Below are 19156 nucleotides of genomic sequence, written 5' to 3'. Positions count from 1 at the left end.
GCTAAGTCACTTCAGTCGTGTTCGACTCTGTGTGACCCCATAGACGGCAGCCCACCAGGCTTCCCGTCCCTGGGATTCTCAAGGCAAGAACAATGGAGTGGGTTGCCATTACCTTCTCCAATGCATGAAAGTGAAAGGAGAAAGTGAAGTCGCTCAGTCGTGTCCGACTCTTAGCGACCCCATGGACTGCAGCCTACCAGGCTCCTCCGTCCATGGGATTTTCCAGGCAAGAGTACTGGAGTGGGGTGCCATTGCCTTCTCCACTAATGAGCTTAAGAAGTAATTTTTCCACTGGTGACATGAATAGCTATGTATACTGCTCAGAATTACCACCTGGCACCTCTCTGCACCTTTGGTTGCACAGAGAGGTGTAAGGCTCAGGCAAGTCCATCAACTAATATTCTTTGAAATGATGCTTAGACTATAATTCAATATGTATAATGCAGGATTTCATAGCCTGATCTCTCTAGACTGAATCCTTTCTTTAGGACAATGGTTTCCAAAGTATGGTCTGGGGCCCTCTAAGAGTGCCAGAGATCCTTTCAGTGGGTCAGCAAGGTTAAACCCATTTTCATAACAACACTAAAAATTACTTGCCCTTTGCACTCTTTTTTGAGAATACAGTGGAGTCTTCCAGAGGCTGCAGAAGTGAGATGATGATGTAAGTCCTCTGATGGCTACTGGGATATGTGCTTATGTATTCTTGTTTCAAATGCGTCTCAATTTTATCTCTAATATAGTAAGTATCAATAGATATGATCCATAGAAACCAAAGCTCTTTGGGGTACTCAATAATTTTTAAGAGTGCAGAAAAAAATGAGCTTTCAGACCAAAATGTTTTGAGAACTACGGCTCTAAAATATTTTCACATCTGTTGCACATGAATCTGATGTAAAATTCCTGTTGCAAGTGATTATGCAAACAGGCAGCAGGGACTTCTCACACCTTACAAAAACTGGCTGAACGGTTGTTCTGGGATCTGCTTAGGATAAACAGAAATAACATGTAAACTGCTTAGTAAAGGACCTCGAATTTAATAAGCCCAATAAACGTTAAGCCATTTCTACTTCTTTTCTTATATTTCATCTTGTTGGGCAGTTATTTACACTGCTTACAATGCTCCTAGAACTCAGAGAACGTGTAAATAGATAAAACTGCCCTTTTCTAAGAGGAAAAAAAATAGGAGAGAGATGGGATTGATTTGATGTAACTTCTTACTAAAGTTGTGTTAATCACCACTTCCTTCTTGTAAGTGCTAATTATGTGATTAATTATCTTAGATGCTTGTTGGGGACAGATGACCGACAAGTTTAACGGTCTGTATTTTCTAGAAATCACCTTTTCCTTTCCGAATTGGTCAATGTGATCACTGATCTTTTGACATCTCTCCTTTTCGTCAAAAGGCACTCACTGACAGTGGATGGCCATCGTGTCTGCTATATTTTCAGTACAGTAATGAGATATACTTTATATAAATCTAAAAAGGCTTGGATTCAGGTAGTGTCTAGTGTTCTGTAATTATCTACTCATCTATCTGTGCTTTAATTCCTTCTTAATAATGCTTTTCCTACTCTTGCTACTTTGAAAACAATTCTCCTTTAGTAAGGAAAATGGATGTAGGAAATGAGTTCTCTACTTTTTAACATATTTCAGTATCACACCATCCTCTCCTTGAAGTTGGTCTACTCCTTTGCCTACCTTGCTTAAAAGTACAATTTTCTCTTCATTCTATGTGAAATGACTTTCCAACTTACACACTGAGGGAAAAAATTGTAATAATACATTTAAAATTTTACTTTTCAAGAGGTATAAAATACTTCACCTTTATAACTCTCTATTTAGTTAACTCTGCTATTATAAAAAATGTTTGAATATTCTGAATTTATTAGAAAAATGACTTCCATCTGTTCCATGAATGTCCCTCTTGTGATGGTGAATCTTCATTTGCTTTTGGTCATTCACCAAGCCATCTGTCTAACAGGAAAGAACTTGAATCACATTAGTCCACTTTATGCAGGCCAATAAATTATAAAATCTTTGTCCCTGGGTATTTGGGACTGAAATACAATTAATCACTGAGGTAAATATATGTGTCTCTTAATTCCCTGACTCAACAAATCCTTAGAATTCTTCTTTCTTATCCTCTAAAATCACTGTTCTATTTGACAAGGAATAGAAAAATAAATAAGGGCAAAATTCACTATTCTCACCTTCTAGTTCAGTGTTTACTAGAATATATATTTCACTGAAGAGTTTATCATTTCTATCAATACAACATACCTTTTAACCTTCCCACACCAATTGAACAAACTAAGCATAATTATTTATATATTTTGCCCAAATATAAAAATATTTTAAAAGAAAAAATGTGAGCATGATTACCAAGGATAAACAGCTCTTGAATGTCTGCTACAAACGGGCACACCAAGTTGTTCCTCCCACCCCATGCGAAAAATGTAAAGTTCACTAACTGCTGGGTGTTTTAATTTAGGATGACTTATTTTAATGTGAGCTGAATTTAAAATGTTTTGGTTCATTTTTAAACATAGGCAAAAAAAAAAATGACTGCCTTTTGTATATGGAACCCATCCGCCTGCTTCCCCTTTAACAATGAGGGGTAGCTATGTATTCAGGGGATACAAGGTGACCTATTTCTCTGTAATTCTACCTAACAAGCCCCAGTTTGGCATAATATCTGACCAAGAATGGACCATAGGACAGCAGCTCTATGTGAAGCACGCTCCCTCAAAGTTAACGGCTGGACAGTGAAATGAGTTTTAGAAATGTCATATATTAACCTTCTCTTGGAAATTAACAATGCCACTGATATTTAAAGGGCTCTGAGAAAACCAGTGGGGTTGGGGGAGACAGAGTACAAAGAGAAATGGAAGGAGGAGATGCAGGAAAGGGAGGAAAGGGTGGGGAAACGAGGACGAAGAGAAGAAAAGGGGGAGGAGGGGAGACGGAAAAAGCTGGGAAGGGGAGAAGGGAGAGCAGGAAGAGAAGAACAAACAGCAGAAGGCGCGAGGGAAGACAAAGATAAAGAGGAAATACAAATTCTCTGATTTGCTTCGCCCCCAAATTATTTTTTCCATAAACCCACATATGAGCACCCCTCAAAACAAATGTTCGGTAGAAATACCTGAGCAATACTGGTGTAATAAAGTACCTTGTAAGGTAGTTCCATCAAATCTCTCACACTTAAAGAGGACTATTAGGGATTACCTGGTGAAATTCGAATGAAATATCTTAGTTTAACTGATAGTTTTGTATTAATGCTAATTTCTTAAGTTTTGACAAATGTCCCAGGGTTATGCAAGATGTTAATATCAGATAAAGCTGAGGGAACTCTTTGTACTATCTTAGCAACTTTTATGTAAATCGAACATATTCCAAAATTAAGTTTCTTTTTTTAAAAAAAGATGTGTGCACTAGTCGTTTCAGTCATGTCTGACTCTTTGTGACCGCGTGGACTGTAGCCTGCCAGGTTCCTCTGTCTCTTTCTCCAGGCGAGAATACTGGAGTGGATTGCCATGTTCTGCTCTAAAAAAGAGTAACTAGGTATAAATTAAAATGACTTAACTGTAATTTTAATTTTCATAGTGTGAACATTCAAAAAGGCATTTTTAGTTAAGATTCTGTGGTTTCCCTGGCAAGTCCTCTCTCTGGCTCTAGAAAAAAAATTTCTTCCACTTTCTGTACAACTCAAGAGACTACCATCTCTTTCTTGGATTACTGTAATAAATATACTGTATAAAATTAACTGACTCCTTGTCTTACTCTCCTTCACTCCAAGTTCCTCCCCCACAGAATATACTATCTCTGAGTTAAAGCCTTCCAACAAATATGCTCTACACTTATAGCTCTTAATTAAGGCATAAAAGGTTTCTTTCTTTGCCTAAATCTCCTCGGCCTTACCTTCTGAACTACACCCTTTCCCCTTAAGCTTTAATGTGAGATTGTTAGCTGTCTCCTGAACACTTCATGATTTTTTCATGCATGCATTTCCTTTGTCAGAAATTATAATCTTCTATACACATGCACACACCACAGTAAATGCTTACTAACCCTTTAACACCATTTGGGAATCGTATCATTCAAAGAGCTCTCTCTGATTCGCTTTAGCAAAATCAGATACTCTACCATCTTTACCACTTTGTTAACTGACATCAAAATGATTACTGTACTTAGTATATTGTGTGTCAGTCATTTCTGACTCTTTGCAACCCAATAGCCTGTAGCCCGCCAGTCTCCTCTGTCCATGGGATTTTTCAGGCAAGAATACTGGAGTGGGTTGTCATGCCCTTCTCCAGGAGATCTTCCTAACCCAGGGATTGAACCCAGGTCTCTGATGTCTCCTGCACTGGCAGGCAGGTTCTTTACCACTAGCACCACCTGGAGGGCCTCACCTAGCATGCTGCTGCCACTGCTGCTAAGTCGCTTCAGCCGTGTCCGACTCTGTGCGACCCCATAGACGGCAGCCCACCAGGCTCCTCCATCTCTGGGATTCTCCAGGCAAGAACACTGGAGTGGGTTGCCATTTCCTTCTCCAATGCATGAAAGTGAAAAGTGAAAGTGAAGTCACCCAGTCGTGTCCACCTAGCATATCATGTTGCAATTATTTGCTCATGTTTGTTTTTTCTATTCGATAATAAGCTCCTTAAAGGCAAGGGCTGTTTTATCTATCTTAACATCTCCAGAAATCAATACAGGACTCCAGACATTCTAAGAAATAATATAAAAACACTTTGTAAGTGGTGGTGATTTAGAAGTATATTATTACTGTAAATTAAATTATGTTCAAGTACGTTAGATTTCAAAGGTTTAAAATATCTCATCATCTAAATAAAATTGTTTTTACAAATCTGGCTTTGATCCTCCAAAGGCTTATCTTTTGAGGAGCATTTGCTGTTATTCAAAGGATACGCTGGGCTAAGGAAAGCTCAGAAGCAATCTGAAGTCAAAATCATAATTTGCTTAAAAGAAACAATAGTTAAAAGAAGCTTAAAAGAAGTTCTTCTAGGAATAAAGAATAGGCCTATAAGTGATTTAAATCTGTTGTTTTATAAATATATACACAGAAATAAATAAATATATATACGAAACCAGGACTACTTACTTTAAATTTCCAAAGAAATGTTTTATATAGTCAGCTGTTATTGCATAGTATGCATAATTAGGCACTCAATAAACACAGGCCTTTAAAATATTTTTTAAAATTTTGTATTGGAGCATAGTTAGTTTTGAATTAGCTTCAGGTGTAGAGCAAAGTGATTCAGCTGTACATATATATATATTTATTTAATAAACATGAATCTGAGCAAACTCTGGGAGACAGTGGACAGGGAAGCCTGGTGTGCTTCAGTCCACAGGGATATAAAGAATCGGACATGACTCAGTGACTGAAAAAGAACAATAACAATTCTTTTTCAAATTCTTTTCCCATTTATGCTATTACGGAATACTGAGTAAAGTTCTATGTGTTTTATAGTAGGTCCTTGTTGGAATAAACACAGGCTTTTAAGGATATTGAAGAGCAAATAAGGAAGGCACCATCAAGAATATTAGGCTCCTGTTTTATAGGAGGCTCAGTCTTGAGATTTCCTTGGGAAATAATCATAGCTCACTATAATCCTATTATAAAATATGCTTCTGAAATTAATTATATGCTGGTCATCTATTCAGTAAATTCAAGGGTTAAGTGTAATTTTCTGGAGGGGAAATTTATTAACAAACTACATTAGTTCAATTTCCTCATTTTTTGGCCTAAATTTGTTATACTAGGCTACAATGGCAACAAGATAGAAGAATGTCACTAAGAACAATATATATTTTAGAGGGCTTGTATCAAGTTCAAGCAAACAAGCTCCTTGCCTTCTGTAAAATCATTCAGTAATGAGAAAGAATCCAAGAAACCATGTTTCCTTGGAGACTAAATCTGTCCTTTCTGGACGATGTAATGCTGCTGCTGCTGCTAAGTCGCTTCAGTCGTGTCCAACTCTGTGCGACCCCATAGACGGCAGCCCACCAGGCTCCCCCGTCCCTGGGATTCTCCAGGCAAGAACACTGGAGTGGGTTGCCATTTCCTTCTCCAATGCATGAAAGTCAAAAGTGGAAGTGAAGTCGCTCAGTCATGTCCGACTCTTTGTGACCCCATGGACTGCAGCCTACCAGGCTCCTCCATCCATGGGATTTTCCAGGCAAGAGTACTGGAGTGGGGTGCCATTGCCTTCTCCAGGACTATGTAATACCTATACCTAAAAAAATGCTGGCGAGGTACCTGCAAAGCCAGGTTTAAATCCCAGTGCCTACAATGAGTAGTTGGATAACCTGAAGAAGTCATTTATCCAGTACTCCATCTTCCCATCAGTTAAAAAAAAGCGTGGGCTAAAGTGACAAGACCTCTTAGTCCCTTCCAGCTCTAACACCCCACAAGGCTAGTGATCATTATCCCAGAGTCTGAATTTGGATGGGTCTAGACTTTACCTAGGGAAGCAGGGAAGAATTTATTGAAGAAAAGAGAAAGAGAGGATTAATTGCTATTTTATATTAATAACTACCATTTGCTTTCATATTACTTTCATCAGCTATACAAGTTACAGAATAAAACTATCTATTTAAACCAACAGTACTGGGGATTCCCTGGTGTTTCAGTGGTTAGGACCTCGAGCTTCCACTGCAGTGGGCATGGGTTTGGAGCTAAGATCCCACATGTGTTGCCGTGTGGCAAAAAGAACAAAAAAACACAACAAAACCCCCAAAACCTACCACCAACAAAACAACAAAAAATCCCCCTAAAAAATCCCAGTATTCCTATGTCAAATCATTCAACTCCAAATGAACACAGCCTCACTTAAAAAAATAATAATAATAACCTCAATTTTGTCGGTTTCATTATGGTTTCTGGACAGTTTTGCCCTTTGCATTCTTATATTCAGATTAAAATAAAAGTACCCTCTTTAAAAAAAAATCCATCCAGTTATACACATAACAGATATTTGCACACTTTTCTGTATGTATGTTATCTTTCAATTTTAAAAGTTTACTTTTCAAAAAAGGGTATTCAAAATATAGTCAGAATACATGTTTCCTGAAATCTAAAAGGAAGTACTATTTTTGTTAGGCATAACCTCAAACTGGCTCTCTTGCAGCAAGTCTCAAAGTTAAGGTTAAAGAGTATGTGACTACAAGCTTGTGCTCTTTTGCCCAAAGCCTCAACAAAAATGGATATAAACTCCAAAGGAATTCTGCATTCTGGTAACAAGATCAAATGTGCTGCTGCTTAACCTGTGTGAGAAGGCTCCTGCCTAAGGAAGCCAAAAAGTCTAATGTCCAATTTAGTGTAACACGAGCTTGGCGGATTTTCTGGGGCAGGGCAGGGCAGGTGGTAAGATGTGAAATGTTAGAAGTTTATCTGGTCAGCTCTTTTGCCAAGAGGTAGAAAGGCCAAGTCAAAAGTCATGTGATTCACGAGCAAAGTATCACACAAAGCTTCTGTGAATAATTTGAAATGAGACTGGGAACTAAATACTTGGTAGGAAACTCTCTCAAACACCTTATTTGTAAAACTGGAAGAATATTTACCAGAGTAAAATTGTTAACAGCACTGTTGAAAAAAATCAAATAAGGCACGGACCTGATGGTATTCAAAAAATAGCTAATAGTAATAGCAATTGTACCAATAATAGTAGTAATAGCAGTTAACATTTATCAAGCATTTATTATGTTGTAATCATTGTTCTAAACACTTGTATTTACCAATTACCCTCATTTGCTATCACATCATGTATCTGTTATTATTATCTGCATTTTAGAGATGAGCAAACAGAGGCACAGAGTGATTAGGTAATTTGCCATAATCACACAGTTAGTAAGTGATGGTGTCAGGATTCAACCAACCTGATTCCAGAACTCTAGGCTCTCTGAACTAGCAACTATACTACTGTCTCCTTCACAGAAAGACCACCCCAAGGTTGACGTGTAAATGGGTGCAGCTATCTTGGGATAACAGTTAGACTGTGGATGGTCCCTTACTTCTAGAAGACTCAGGCCATGTTTGAGAAATACTCAGTTTAATGTCTTTGGGGAAACACAGAAACTCTTAAATTACCTATTCTTCCTTGGAGGAAGAAAACTTTGTAATACTTCTCCCAAATGAGTCTAAGCAGGGTCATTTTGTTAGAACCAAGAATAGTAAAACAAATTGTTTTGAAATAATTTTAACATATTGATAGCAATCGATTATTTGTATCATGAATTTAAAAGATTTTAAGAGACTTCTTTGAGCTGATAACAGTAACTGCCTGTGCTGGGTCTGTCCATAAAATAAAAACGGATGCAGAAATGGTTGTTAAGAGTATTGTCTGAACCACTCACCATTAAAGCAGTTTCAACTTGGTTGTTAAAGAACCCATTCAAAATGTTTAATAGTCACTGACCTGGGGGTAGTACCTGTCCCTATGTGAACTAAAGTCTCCATTAAACCCACCCTTCGACCTCAATGAAGGTGGGCAATCAAAGCTGTCCAAGAGTAGTTAGAATCAAGAAGAGTTGGTCCGGCTGGCTTTTCACAAGCTGGAAAGAAGAGAGGGCAGAACTGCCCAGTCTTTTCCATATGCTGTGCCTGCATCAGAAGAGGAGAAGTGTTTTGTACTTGGCTCATAGATGGAAGGGGCGCTGTAATAAGTTACATCCTTATCTTACTTACCCTACAATGTATGGGAACCAAACAGGAGTTTTTTTTTTTTTTTTAATACCTAAGAAAACATTCTGCAATCCCCTCTTTTGGAAGGAACCTTGAAAACAATTAGGTCACAGTAGTCAACTTATAACTACATACAGAAGTGAATGAAACACAAGATTTGACCTTGAGGTCATCCCCTATGGAATATGATCTGGGAAACCCAGCCTGGTCCTGCCAACCAAAACAAGGGGTGGTAAATTCAGTCTTTCTAAGTTCACTTTAGGACCTGGGAAAATAAGAAGCTAGTGAAATAATTATAATTTGTAGTCCTTTGGATAAAACGAAAGGAAGGGATGATGTAATACTCTGAGGATAGAAGCACAAAAGAAAAAAAAAAGGTTCTAATAAAAACAACAGATATACTCTCTAAATTCACCCAAGACTAGAAGAAAGGGGCATGTACAGAATGGTTTATTTAGATCTCTACCATAGAAAGACCATAGAACTTTTTACTTGTGAAACTACATCCAGAATTTCCAAGAGTACAAGAGACATATCACAGACTGTGGTACTGGTTACAGAATTAGAGAGGTCACAAAAATTCCATTCATGTGAAAATATTGTATCTCCAAAGCATGAAGAAATATACAAAACATGGTACTTGAGCTAACTTAATTTTGTTAAATGGATTAAATGACAGAAATCATTATTACTTTTCATAAGGGAAACAAACAATGTACCTGAGATAGCTTCCAAAATAAGCAACAATATTTGGGTGTTTACAGTCTTTCATCATAATAATTTCTTGCTGCACAACTGCAAAGTCTTCTCCTAGAATAAAAAATAAGCATGTTGAATATTTAGTAGGTAAATTTCAAAATGTCAATTTGTTTCAAAACATAATAAATTATGCTGATATTATTTTTAATGATAACTTCAGTCCTTTCTTGACAGAAAGTAAAGTACAGCAATTAAAAGTATGAACTCTGGCCCCAGACTCTGCGGATTCGAATCCTAATTCTGTCCCTGACGAAGCTGTGTGGACTTGGGCAAATTACTTGATCTGTCTGTGCCAATTTCTTCCTCTGTAAAATGGGGATAAAAAATAATAATAACCTATCTCATAGGGCTGTTGGAAGGGTCAAGTGAACTAATGTATGTAAAATGTTTAGAAGAGTATCTTGACACAAAGAAAGCATTAGATAAGCATTTACTATTATTACAATTATGCCCTGGATATAATCATCACATAATTCACTAGAAATACATTATTTTTTCCCTTTATTAGCAAATAACATTTAATATAAGTTTACACAAAGAAGCAATTCTTTTTAAAGATAGGGTAGGAACCCCTAGACACCCAGACTATCAAATGTACCTCCACAGTTCTCTGTGTAGAGCTGAGCGGCCTTTAGCAGTACTGGGTTACCAGGTGGTCCCCACACACAGGCCTATCCCGTATTCGAGTGCCTCGTCCCAGGTGTACTGAGATGTAGAATGGGATTGTATTTAAGCCTGGTCAGACTGTAAGCAAGTAATCTCTCCCCTTCTACTCCTTTCCTCCTTGCCCAAATTCTTCGAAATAAGATCTGGCAATCCTATAACAATGTCACACACTATGCCTCCTGAATGAACACTTGTCATGAGAGAAAAAGAACTGCCATGAATGCAAATGTGGTAAACCAGAGACTATGCAGAAAAAGAACATGTAGAAGTACTTACATTTAAATCAAAGCAGCTTTTTATTACTAATTCAGTTTTTAAAGCATTATATACTATAAAAAATCTGATTAAATGAATATTAGTGGCAAAGTCAAAAATAGGCTTCCCAAAGCAGTCTAAATCATAAAAGCAAGGCTGTAATGAGAAGCCCTGACATTTCTGGTCTTGGCATTTTCCACCTGTAAATGTAACTGAGACCTGAAGTAGCCTAACTGTGAAACATATGAACTCAATACAGTCCCAGTCACAGGGAAGAGGTAGAGAAGAGATAGTATGTCAGATTTGTCATTTCTGCACTGAAATGAAAATCAAAGATCTCCAAAGGGAGAGTAGCAAATTTTTATATCTTCAAAATTTCAAAAGAAAAATCACTAAACCAGGAGGATATTCTGCTGGGTTTACTTTCCACTATTAAGAATTCTTGATTTTCAGTGTATTAAGAAAAATCCAAGATAAAAATAATAAAGCCATAATGAGACTAATACCAATTTTCAGGGATATAATAAATACTTTGTAAGCTCTAAATTTTGCTTTTTCACATGCCTCTTGATTATCCTTCTCCCCAATCTGGTAACTGGGTTACAGGAAATCAAAGTTGAGATAAAGTTAACTCCAGGACTTTAGTTTAATGGTTAGAGGAAAGCTGCTCTCTTTTGGGGGGCAGCCCTGAAGTTGTTAGTCATCACACAACCTCTTAGGGAGCCAGAATAATACTGATCTGCAGAAAACAGCAAGAAGAAACAAAAAAAGGGGAGAAGGGGAAAGGCATGTGACAATGTAATTAAACTTGGAAATCTCATCTGCCTTGGTCATTTTCAGATATACCTGTTTTTGATCAATAAATTCCCTGTACTGTTTAAGCCACCTTGAGCTGTAGCTTCTGTCACACCTGCAAGCATCAGTGCATCAACGTCTGCATGTCTACATCCTCACTGGACTGTGACAGCCTACAGAACAGGATGATGCTTTTATGACCTTTGCATCCCTAGCACCTAATATGTAATCAATAATATGCAGCTGTCTGAATGAATCCATGACAGAACATAATGCCTCTACCTGATGACTCTAAATCAGGAACATCGGCTTTTGGTTTAATTTCATCCAGTTATTAGCATGTTTTATACAACTGTTTGCTTGCTGCTAAGTCACTTCAGTCATGTCCGACTCTGTGTGACCCCATGGACTGCAGCCCACCAGGCTCCTCCGTCCATGGGATTTTCCAGGCAAGAGTACTGGAGTGGGGTGCCATCGCCTTCTCCACTTTGCTTGCTACTCCTGTGCTTTTACTAAAACCTATGAGTGACTTTAAGCCTTCAACTATCTCCCAGGAAATGTTGATACAAAGTGCTTCCTTTTTATCCTATTAAGTCAATTCCTGTGATTAGGACAATGGCCAAATGAAATTCAACATTTTTGTGGGGAAAAAAAATTCAAAGGAAAAAACTCACAATTTGATTTTTAAAGGTAACTGAAAAAGGTAGATTTGAGAAGGAAAAAAGAAAGCAGTTTATTACATTAATTAATCCAAAGGAGCCTAACAGACTTAAAGGACTTTTATCAAAGTTCAAGAGAAATATTCCAAAGAATAAATTAACAGCCCTCCCTGCCTAAATCTTAGCATACCTAACTGGATACTGCAAATTCTTTCCAATTTTGAGAGTCTAGGCGTTTTTGGTAAAATTTTTAGACATGAAAGTGAAGTATATATCTTCCAGAGGATGGCAAAAATAAAAACAAAACCTAATTGAGAAAAATAGGCAAGCCTAGAAGTAGAGATCATGAATAAACCAAGTAGGCAGGCAGAAAAATACAAACTAATACATGCAAAGTTCTCAGAATAAACATGACACATACCAAGTGGTAAAAAATGTTATCTATTTAGTAGGCTGAATAACGGCTCCAAGGAGAGCCAGATGCTAACCTCTGAAACCTGTGAATGCTACCGTATATGGCCAAAAGAGGTTCGCAAGTGTGATTAAATTAAGGATCTTGCAATGGGGAGATTATCCTGAATTATTTGGGTGGGCCCTCTAAGTGTAATCACAAGTGTCCTTTTAACAGGAGGCAGAGGGGATCACTGCTCCATTTTTTGGCTAAGATCAAATGTAAGAGGAGGGAGAGGGAGACTTGGAATGGCAATCCACTCCAGTATTCTTGCCTAAAAAATCCCCTGGACAGAGGAGGATGGCAGGCTACAGTCCAAAGAGTTGCAAAGAGTTGGACACGACTGAGCGACTGAGCGCAGCACAGAGGGAGACTTGACTATAAGAAGGCAAGGAGCAAGATGCTATGCCGCTGGCTCTGATGATGGAGGAAGAGGCCAAGAATTAACAAATGCAAGGAATGTAGCTCTACAAGCTAGAAAAGGCAAGGAAACTGGTTCTCCCTTAGCGTATTCAGAGGAAAAGCACCCTTGTGGACACTCTGATCTAGACCCAATGAAACACACTCTGGACTTCTAAATTCCAGAACATTAAGAATAAATCTGCGCTGTTTCAAGTCATCAAGTGTGGGATTTGCAAATGTAGCCATAGGAAATTAACACATAATTACTATCAACATTATGTGCGACAGAGCTGACTAGCCACTCACAAAATATCTACGCTCTCCCTTTCATGGTAGGAAGTTACTGCTGGGAGGCAATCAGCCAGTCAAAAGACAACAATTCCCTGTCAACATGATGTGCCCAAGAGACTAGTTCTCGCCAATGGGATGTGGACAAAAAAAAATATGCCCTTTTCCTGCTCTTTGTTTTCCCATTAGCAGGCTACATGACACTGTGAAGTCCCAGAAAATGTGAGAAGTCTGGGTCTCTGAGTCATCATAAGAAAAATTTCATCCAACAACTTGAACATCTGCTCTAAACTATGACATAAACTTGCAATAAAAACTCCAGTTCAGTCGCTTTGTCGTGTCCAACTCTTTGCGACCCCAGGCATCCCTGTCCATCACCAACTCCCAGAGCTTACTCAAACTCATGTCTATTGAGTCCGTGATGCCATCCAACCATCTCATCCTCTGTCATCCCATTCTCCTCCCGCTTTCAATCTTTGCGAGCATTAGCGTCCTTTCAAATGAGTCAGTTCTTCACATCAGGTGGCCAAAGTATTGGAGTTTCAGCTTCAACATCCTTCCAATGAATATTCAGGACTCATTTCCTTTAGGATTGACTGGTTGGATCTCCTTGCAGCCCAAGGGACTCTCAAGAGCCTTCTCCAACACCACAGTTCAAAAGCATCAATTTTATGGCACTCAGCTTTCTTTATAGTCCAACTCAAGTCCACACATGACTACTGGAAAAACCATCGCTTTGACTAGATGGACCTTTGTTGTCAAAGTAATGTCTCTACTTTTCAATATGCTGTCTAGGTTGGTCATAGCTTTTCTTCCAAGGAGTAAGCGTCTTTTAATACCATGGCTGCAGTCACCAACTGCAGTGATTTTGGAGCCCAAGAAAACAAAGTCTCTCACTGTTTCCATTGTTTCCCCATCTATATGCCATGAAAAGATGGGACCGGATGTCATGATCTTTGTTTTCTGAATGTTGAGTTTTAAGCCAACTTTTTTTTACTCTCCTCTTTCACTTTCATCAAGAGGCTCTTTAGTTCTTCTTCGCTTTCTGCCATAAGGCTGGTGTCATCTGCCTATCTGAGGTTATTGATATTTCTCCCAGCAATCTTGATTCTAGCCTGTGCTTCATCCAGCCCAGCATTTCTCATGATATACTTTGCATATAAGTTAAATAAGCAGGGTGATAATATACAGCCTTGATGTACTCCATTCCCGATATGGAACCAGTCTGTTATTCCACATCCAGTTCTAACTGTTGCTACCTGATCTGCATATAGATTTCTCAGGAGGCGGGTCAGGTGGTCTGGTATTCCCATCTCTTTCAGAATTTTTTTACAGTTTGTTGTGATCCACACAAAGGATTTGGCATAGTCAATAAAGCAGAAGTTTTTCTGGAACTCTCTTGCTTTTTCCATGATCCAGCAGATGTTGGCAATTTGATCTCTGGTTCCTCTGCCTTTTCTAAATCCAGCTTAAACATCTGGAAGTTCACAGTTAACGTACTGTTGAAGTCTGGCTTGGAGAATTTTGAGCATTGCTTTGCTAACATGTGAGATGAGTACAACTGTGTGGTAGTTTGAGCATTCTTTGGTATTGCCTTTCTTTGGGATTGGAATGAAAACTGACCTTTTCCAGTCCTGTGGCCTCTGCTGAGTTTTCAAAATTTGCTGATTTCGAGTGCAGCACTTTCACAGCATCATCTTTTAGGGTTTGAAATAGCTTAACTGGAATTCCATCACCTCTACTAGCTTTGTTTGTAGTGATGCTTCCTAAGGACTACTTGACTTCACATTCCAAGATGTCTGGTTCTAGGTGAGTGATCATACCATTATGGTTATCTGGGTCATGAAGATCTTTTTTGTATAGTTCTTCTGTGTATTCTTGCCACCTCTTCTTAATATCTTCTGCTTCTGTAAGGTCCATACCATTTCTGTCCTTTATTGTGCCTATCTTTGCATGAAATATTCCCTTGGTATCTCTAATTTTCTTGAAGAGATCTCTAGTGTTTCCCATTTTATTGTTTTCCTCTATTTCTTTTCAGTGATCACTGAGGAAGGCTTTCTTATCTCTCCTTGCTATTCTTTGGAACTCTGCATTCAAATGGGTCTATCTTTCCTTTTCTCCTTTGCATTTCACTCCTCTTCTTTTCTCAGCTATTTGTACGGCCTCCTCAGACAACCATTTTGCATTTCTTTTCCTTGGGGATGGTCTTGATCACTGTCTCTTGTATAATGTCACGAATCTCCGTCCATAGTTCTTCAGGTACTCTATCAGATCTAATCCCTTGAATCTATTTGTCACTCCCACTGTATAATCATAAGGTATTTGATTTAAATCATACCTGAATGGTCTAGTGGTTTTCCCTATTTTCTTCAATTTAAGTCTGAATTTGGCATTAAGGAGTTCATGATCTGAGCCACAATCAGCTCCTGGTCTTGTTTTTGCTGACTGTATAGAGCTTCTCCATCTTTGGCTGCAAAGAATATAATCAATCTGATTTCTGTATTGACCATCTGGTGATGTCCATGAGTACAGTCTCCTCTTCTGGGGCTGGAAGAGGGCGTTTGCTATGACCAGTGTGTTCTCTTGGCAAAACTCTGTTAGCCTTTGCCCTGCTTCATTTTGTACTCCAAGGCCAAATTTGCCTGTTACTCCAGGTAGCTCTTGACTTCTACTTTTGCATTCCAGTCCCCTATAATGAAGAGGACATCTTTTTGTGTGTGTTAATTCTAGAAGGTCTTGTAGGTCTTCATAGAACTGTTCAGCTTCTTCAGCAGTACTGGTTGGGGCACAGACTTGGATTACTGTGATAACTGAATGGTTTGCCTTGGAAACAAACAGAGATCATTCTGTCGTTTTTGAGAGGCATCCAAGTACTGCATTTTGGACTCTTCTGTTTACTACGATGGCTACTCCATTTCTTCTAAGGGATTCTTGCCCACAGTAGTAGATATAATGGTTATCTAAATTGAATTCACCCATTTCAGTCCGTTTTTGTTTCCTAAAATGTTGATATTCATTTTTGCTATCTCCGTTTGACCACTTCCAATTTGCCTTGATTCATGGACCTAACATTATAGGTTCCAATGCAATATTGCTCTTTACATCATCAGACTTTACTTCCAACACTAGTCACATCCACAACTGGGTGTTGTTTTTACTTTGGCTCTGTCTCTTCATTCTTTGTGCAGTTATTTCTCCACTGATCTCCCGTGGCAATTGGGCACCTACTGACCTGGGGAGTTCATCTTTCAGTGTCCCATCTTTTTGCCTTTCATTCTGTTCATGGGGTTCTCAAGGCAAGAATACTGAAGTGGTTTGCCATTGCTTTCTTCATTGGACCACATTTTGTCAGAACTCTCCACCATGACCTGTCCATCTTGGGTGGCCCTACACGGCATAGCTCCTGGTTTCATTGAGTTAGACAAGGCTGTGGTCCACGTGATCAGTTTGGTTAGTTTTCTGTGACTGTGGTTTACATTCTGTTCGCCCTCTAATGGTAAGAGACTTATGGAAGCTTCTTGATGAGAGAGACTGACTAGGGGGAAACTGGGTCTTGTTCTGATGGAGGGGGCCATGCTCAGTAAGTCTTTAATCCAGTTTTCTGTTGATGGGTGGGGCTGTGTTCCCTCCCTGTTGTTTGACCTGAGGTCAAACTATGGTGGATATAATGAAGATAATGAAAACTTATTATGCTCTAGTTTAGTTATTACAGCAGTTAGCATTATCCTAAAGTGATGCAATTACCAACCACTTACTAAAAAGGTTGTCCAAACTGTAGCTTTTCCAAACTGTTAATTCACAAATGTTTTAGTGGATTACAAACACAAGACTATCCTTTTAACAGACAGAGGACAGATAAAATGAATAAGATTATAGACATTTGTATTTGGTCCATTTTTTATACATTTTTAATTTAATGCTTTCCTGTAAAAAGCTATTCATATATGTGAGAGCTGTAAGACCTACTCTTAACATAAGCACTTTGTCTTAATGGATTTCCCTGGTGGATCAGATGGTAAAGCGTCTGCCTACAATGCAGGAGACCCGGGTTCAGTCCCTGGGTTGGGAAGATCCCCTGGAGAAGGAAATGGCAACCCATTCCAGTACTCTTGCCTGGAGAATCCATGGATGGAGGAGCCTGGTGGGCTACAGCCCATGGGGTCGCAAAGAGTCGGACATGACTGAGTGACTTCACTTTCACTTTCGTCTTAATAAGCTATCCACTTACATTTTCAAAAAATCGGCAAAAAATTCAATAAAGCAAATAAAATTCCACAAACACTGTTGCTAGATAAATATGGTGAAGCTGTCAAAAGAGAACAACTGGCAGGGTAGCACTACCACTGTGGTCTTTTTAACAGTTTATGTATCTAAGTCCAAGTATTCTTATGTGTATCTGCACAATGAGTGGAAGGAGAGGTTATAAGAAAAACAGGCAAATGTAAGGATTATCTGTACTGGGAGGTGAACCAACAGACAAGTCTTTAGGAAACCAAGTCTGGGTCTACTTGTAAACTGTGAGTCTTCTGTTTCCCTAGTTCTTTCCTTATGAAGTAATAAACAAGTTTACATGTCACCCTCAATTACCTTTGGTTTTTTGTTTCTTGATTCTTTGTTTTTTAAATTTTCCTTGGGGCATCTTTATGTGTCTCTTCTAAGTGACATGTTCATGTCTCTCAGAAGCCAACATGTTTTTCTAGAAGTGTCATGACAAATGTCATCATGATAATGAAATAATTCTTTGCAGTATCAAAAGTTAATTAACGTGGTAACTAACAATACAGATTAGAATTTAAAACATTTAATTACAACTTTTAAAGAGTTTAAAAGCAAGTTATTTTGTTATAGATCTGATTTACGTTAGTGTGTAAGCATGTAAAGAAATATGTGTATGAGGATGTATTTGTGTATATATATTATTTGTGAAAATATCTAGTGCTTTCATTTGGGTGAAGATGAATAGTTATTCTTAGGACATTCTGTGTTGAGAAGACATTCAACAATCACCACACACTGAGCAGCTAATATGACATAAAAGAGGACATACTAAAGAGCATGGGCAGAGTTCTAGAAATGAACAAGACTTTCCTTGACTTTAGGAAACTTACAGGGGATAAAAAATGCTGCACAATCATCACTATAATACCTTAGAGTCAAACCTTAAGTAACTCCCTTCTCTCTTTTTTTAAAGTTATTCAACAGATCTTTACTAACAACTACTATCTGCCAGTAATGGGATGGCACCAGTTTAAAAAAAAATACAAACAAAAATCCCTGACATTGCAGAGCTTACCTTCTAATGTAAGTAGACAGGCAATGAACAAAATAAGTCAGCAAAATTATATAGTATATTCGAAAGCAATGAGTAGTAAGGTGAAAAATGAAGCAAAGGAGGGAATAGGGATTTGGCAGGAATGGCTAAAGAGAGTGGGTGAGAAAGAAGATATTTGACTAAAGATACAAAGGGGAAGGGAGCCCCTGAAAAGGGTCAAACTGCCTGGCTTCTTGGAATAGGAGGCAGGCTGCTGTGCTTGGTGTGGAGTGAGCTAGGAGAGAGCGCAGAAGATGTGGGTGATGATGGGGTATATCATATGTGAGCACTTTGTCTTGTACCCTGAGACAGGAATCCGCAAAGACCTGACATGCTAACACTGACTGCTGGGTGGAAAACAAAAGGAGCAATGGGAGCAGGGAAATCATTCAGAAGGTTGTGTATCAATCCCTGGAGATGTGCACTGGCTTGCACCAGGGCTGGAGCAGTGATGATGGAAAGATGTGATCACCAACTTGATCTATTTTAAAGATAGGGCCAACTGGTTCAGTCTGACTGGAAGTAGAGTATGAAAAAATGAGATGAGTTAAATACCACTTTCAAACATATAGTCTGAGCAACTGGAAAGATGGAGTTGCCATTCACTGAAATGGATTGACTCCCTTATTTCTGTAACATTAAATCTACGCTTTGCTGCTGGACTCAACATGTCTAGCACAGGGTCAAGATTAGGGACAAGTATTTTGGAATCAAAATATTGAACTATGAAACTTGGTTTCACAACGTTCTGGTTGTATGATCTTAGGCAAATCCTCACCTTCTCTGAGCTCAGGTTCCTCATTATGAAATCGAAATAACAGTGTCTCCCTCTGAAGGTTACTGCAAAGATTAAATGAAAGAAGTAG

General features: G+C 38.5%; 1 protein-coding gene across 9 annotated transcripts in view; it reads right to left on the bottom strand.

Annotated features, from left to right (window-relative positions):
* The window catches only part of MAP4K3 (mitogen-activated protein kinase kinase kinase kinase 3), a 184975-nt gene that overhangs the window by 80865 nt on the left and 84954 nt on the right, over positions 1 to 19156 (bottom strand). For 6 of the 9 annotated variants that reach the window (XR_015137174.1, XR_015137172.1, XR_015137173.1 and 3 more), the window contains exon 3: positions 9424 to 9514. The exons of 1 other annotated variant lie outside the window; for it this stretch is intronic. Coding sequence is in view for 4 of the 8 variants with exons in the window: in XM_086327334.1 (XP_086183460.1) it covers positions 9424 to 9514 (91 nt within the window). In the remaining 4 variants the exon portion in view is untranslated. Of the gene's footprint in view, positions 1 to 9423; positions 9515 to 19068; positions 19131 to 19156 lie in introns of all 9 variants that reach the window. 2 more of the 9 variants (XM_086327337.1, XM_086327338.1) reach the window with 1 other exon arrangement.

Source organism: Bos grunniens, chromosome 11 (assembly GCF_055505025.1).
Source record: "Bos grunniens cultivar Pamir isolate PY7600 chromosome 11, Bosgru_T2T1.0, whole genome shotgun sequence".
NCBI lineage: Eukaryota > Metazoa > Chordata > Mammalia > Artiodactyla > Bovidae > Bos > Bos grunniens.
This window is presented reverse-complemented; position numbering and strand designations above follow the sequence as displayed.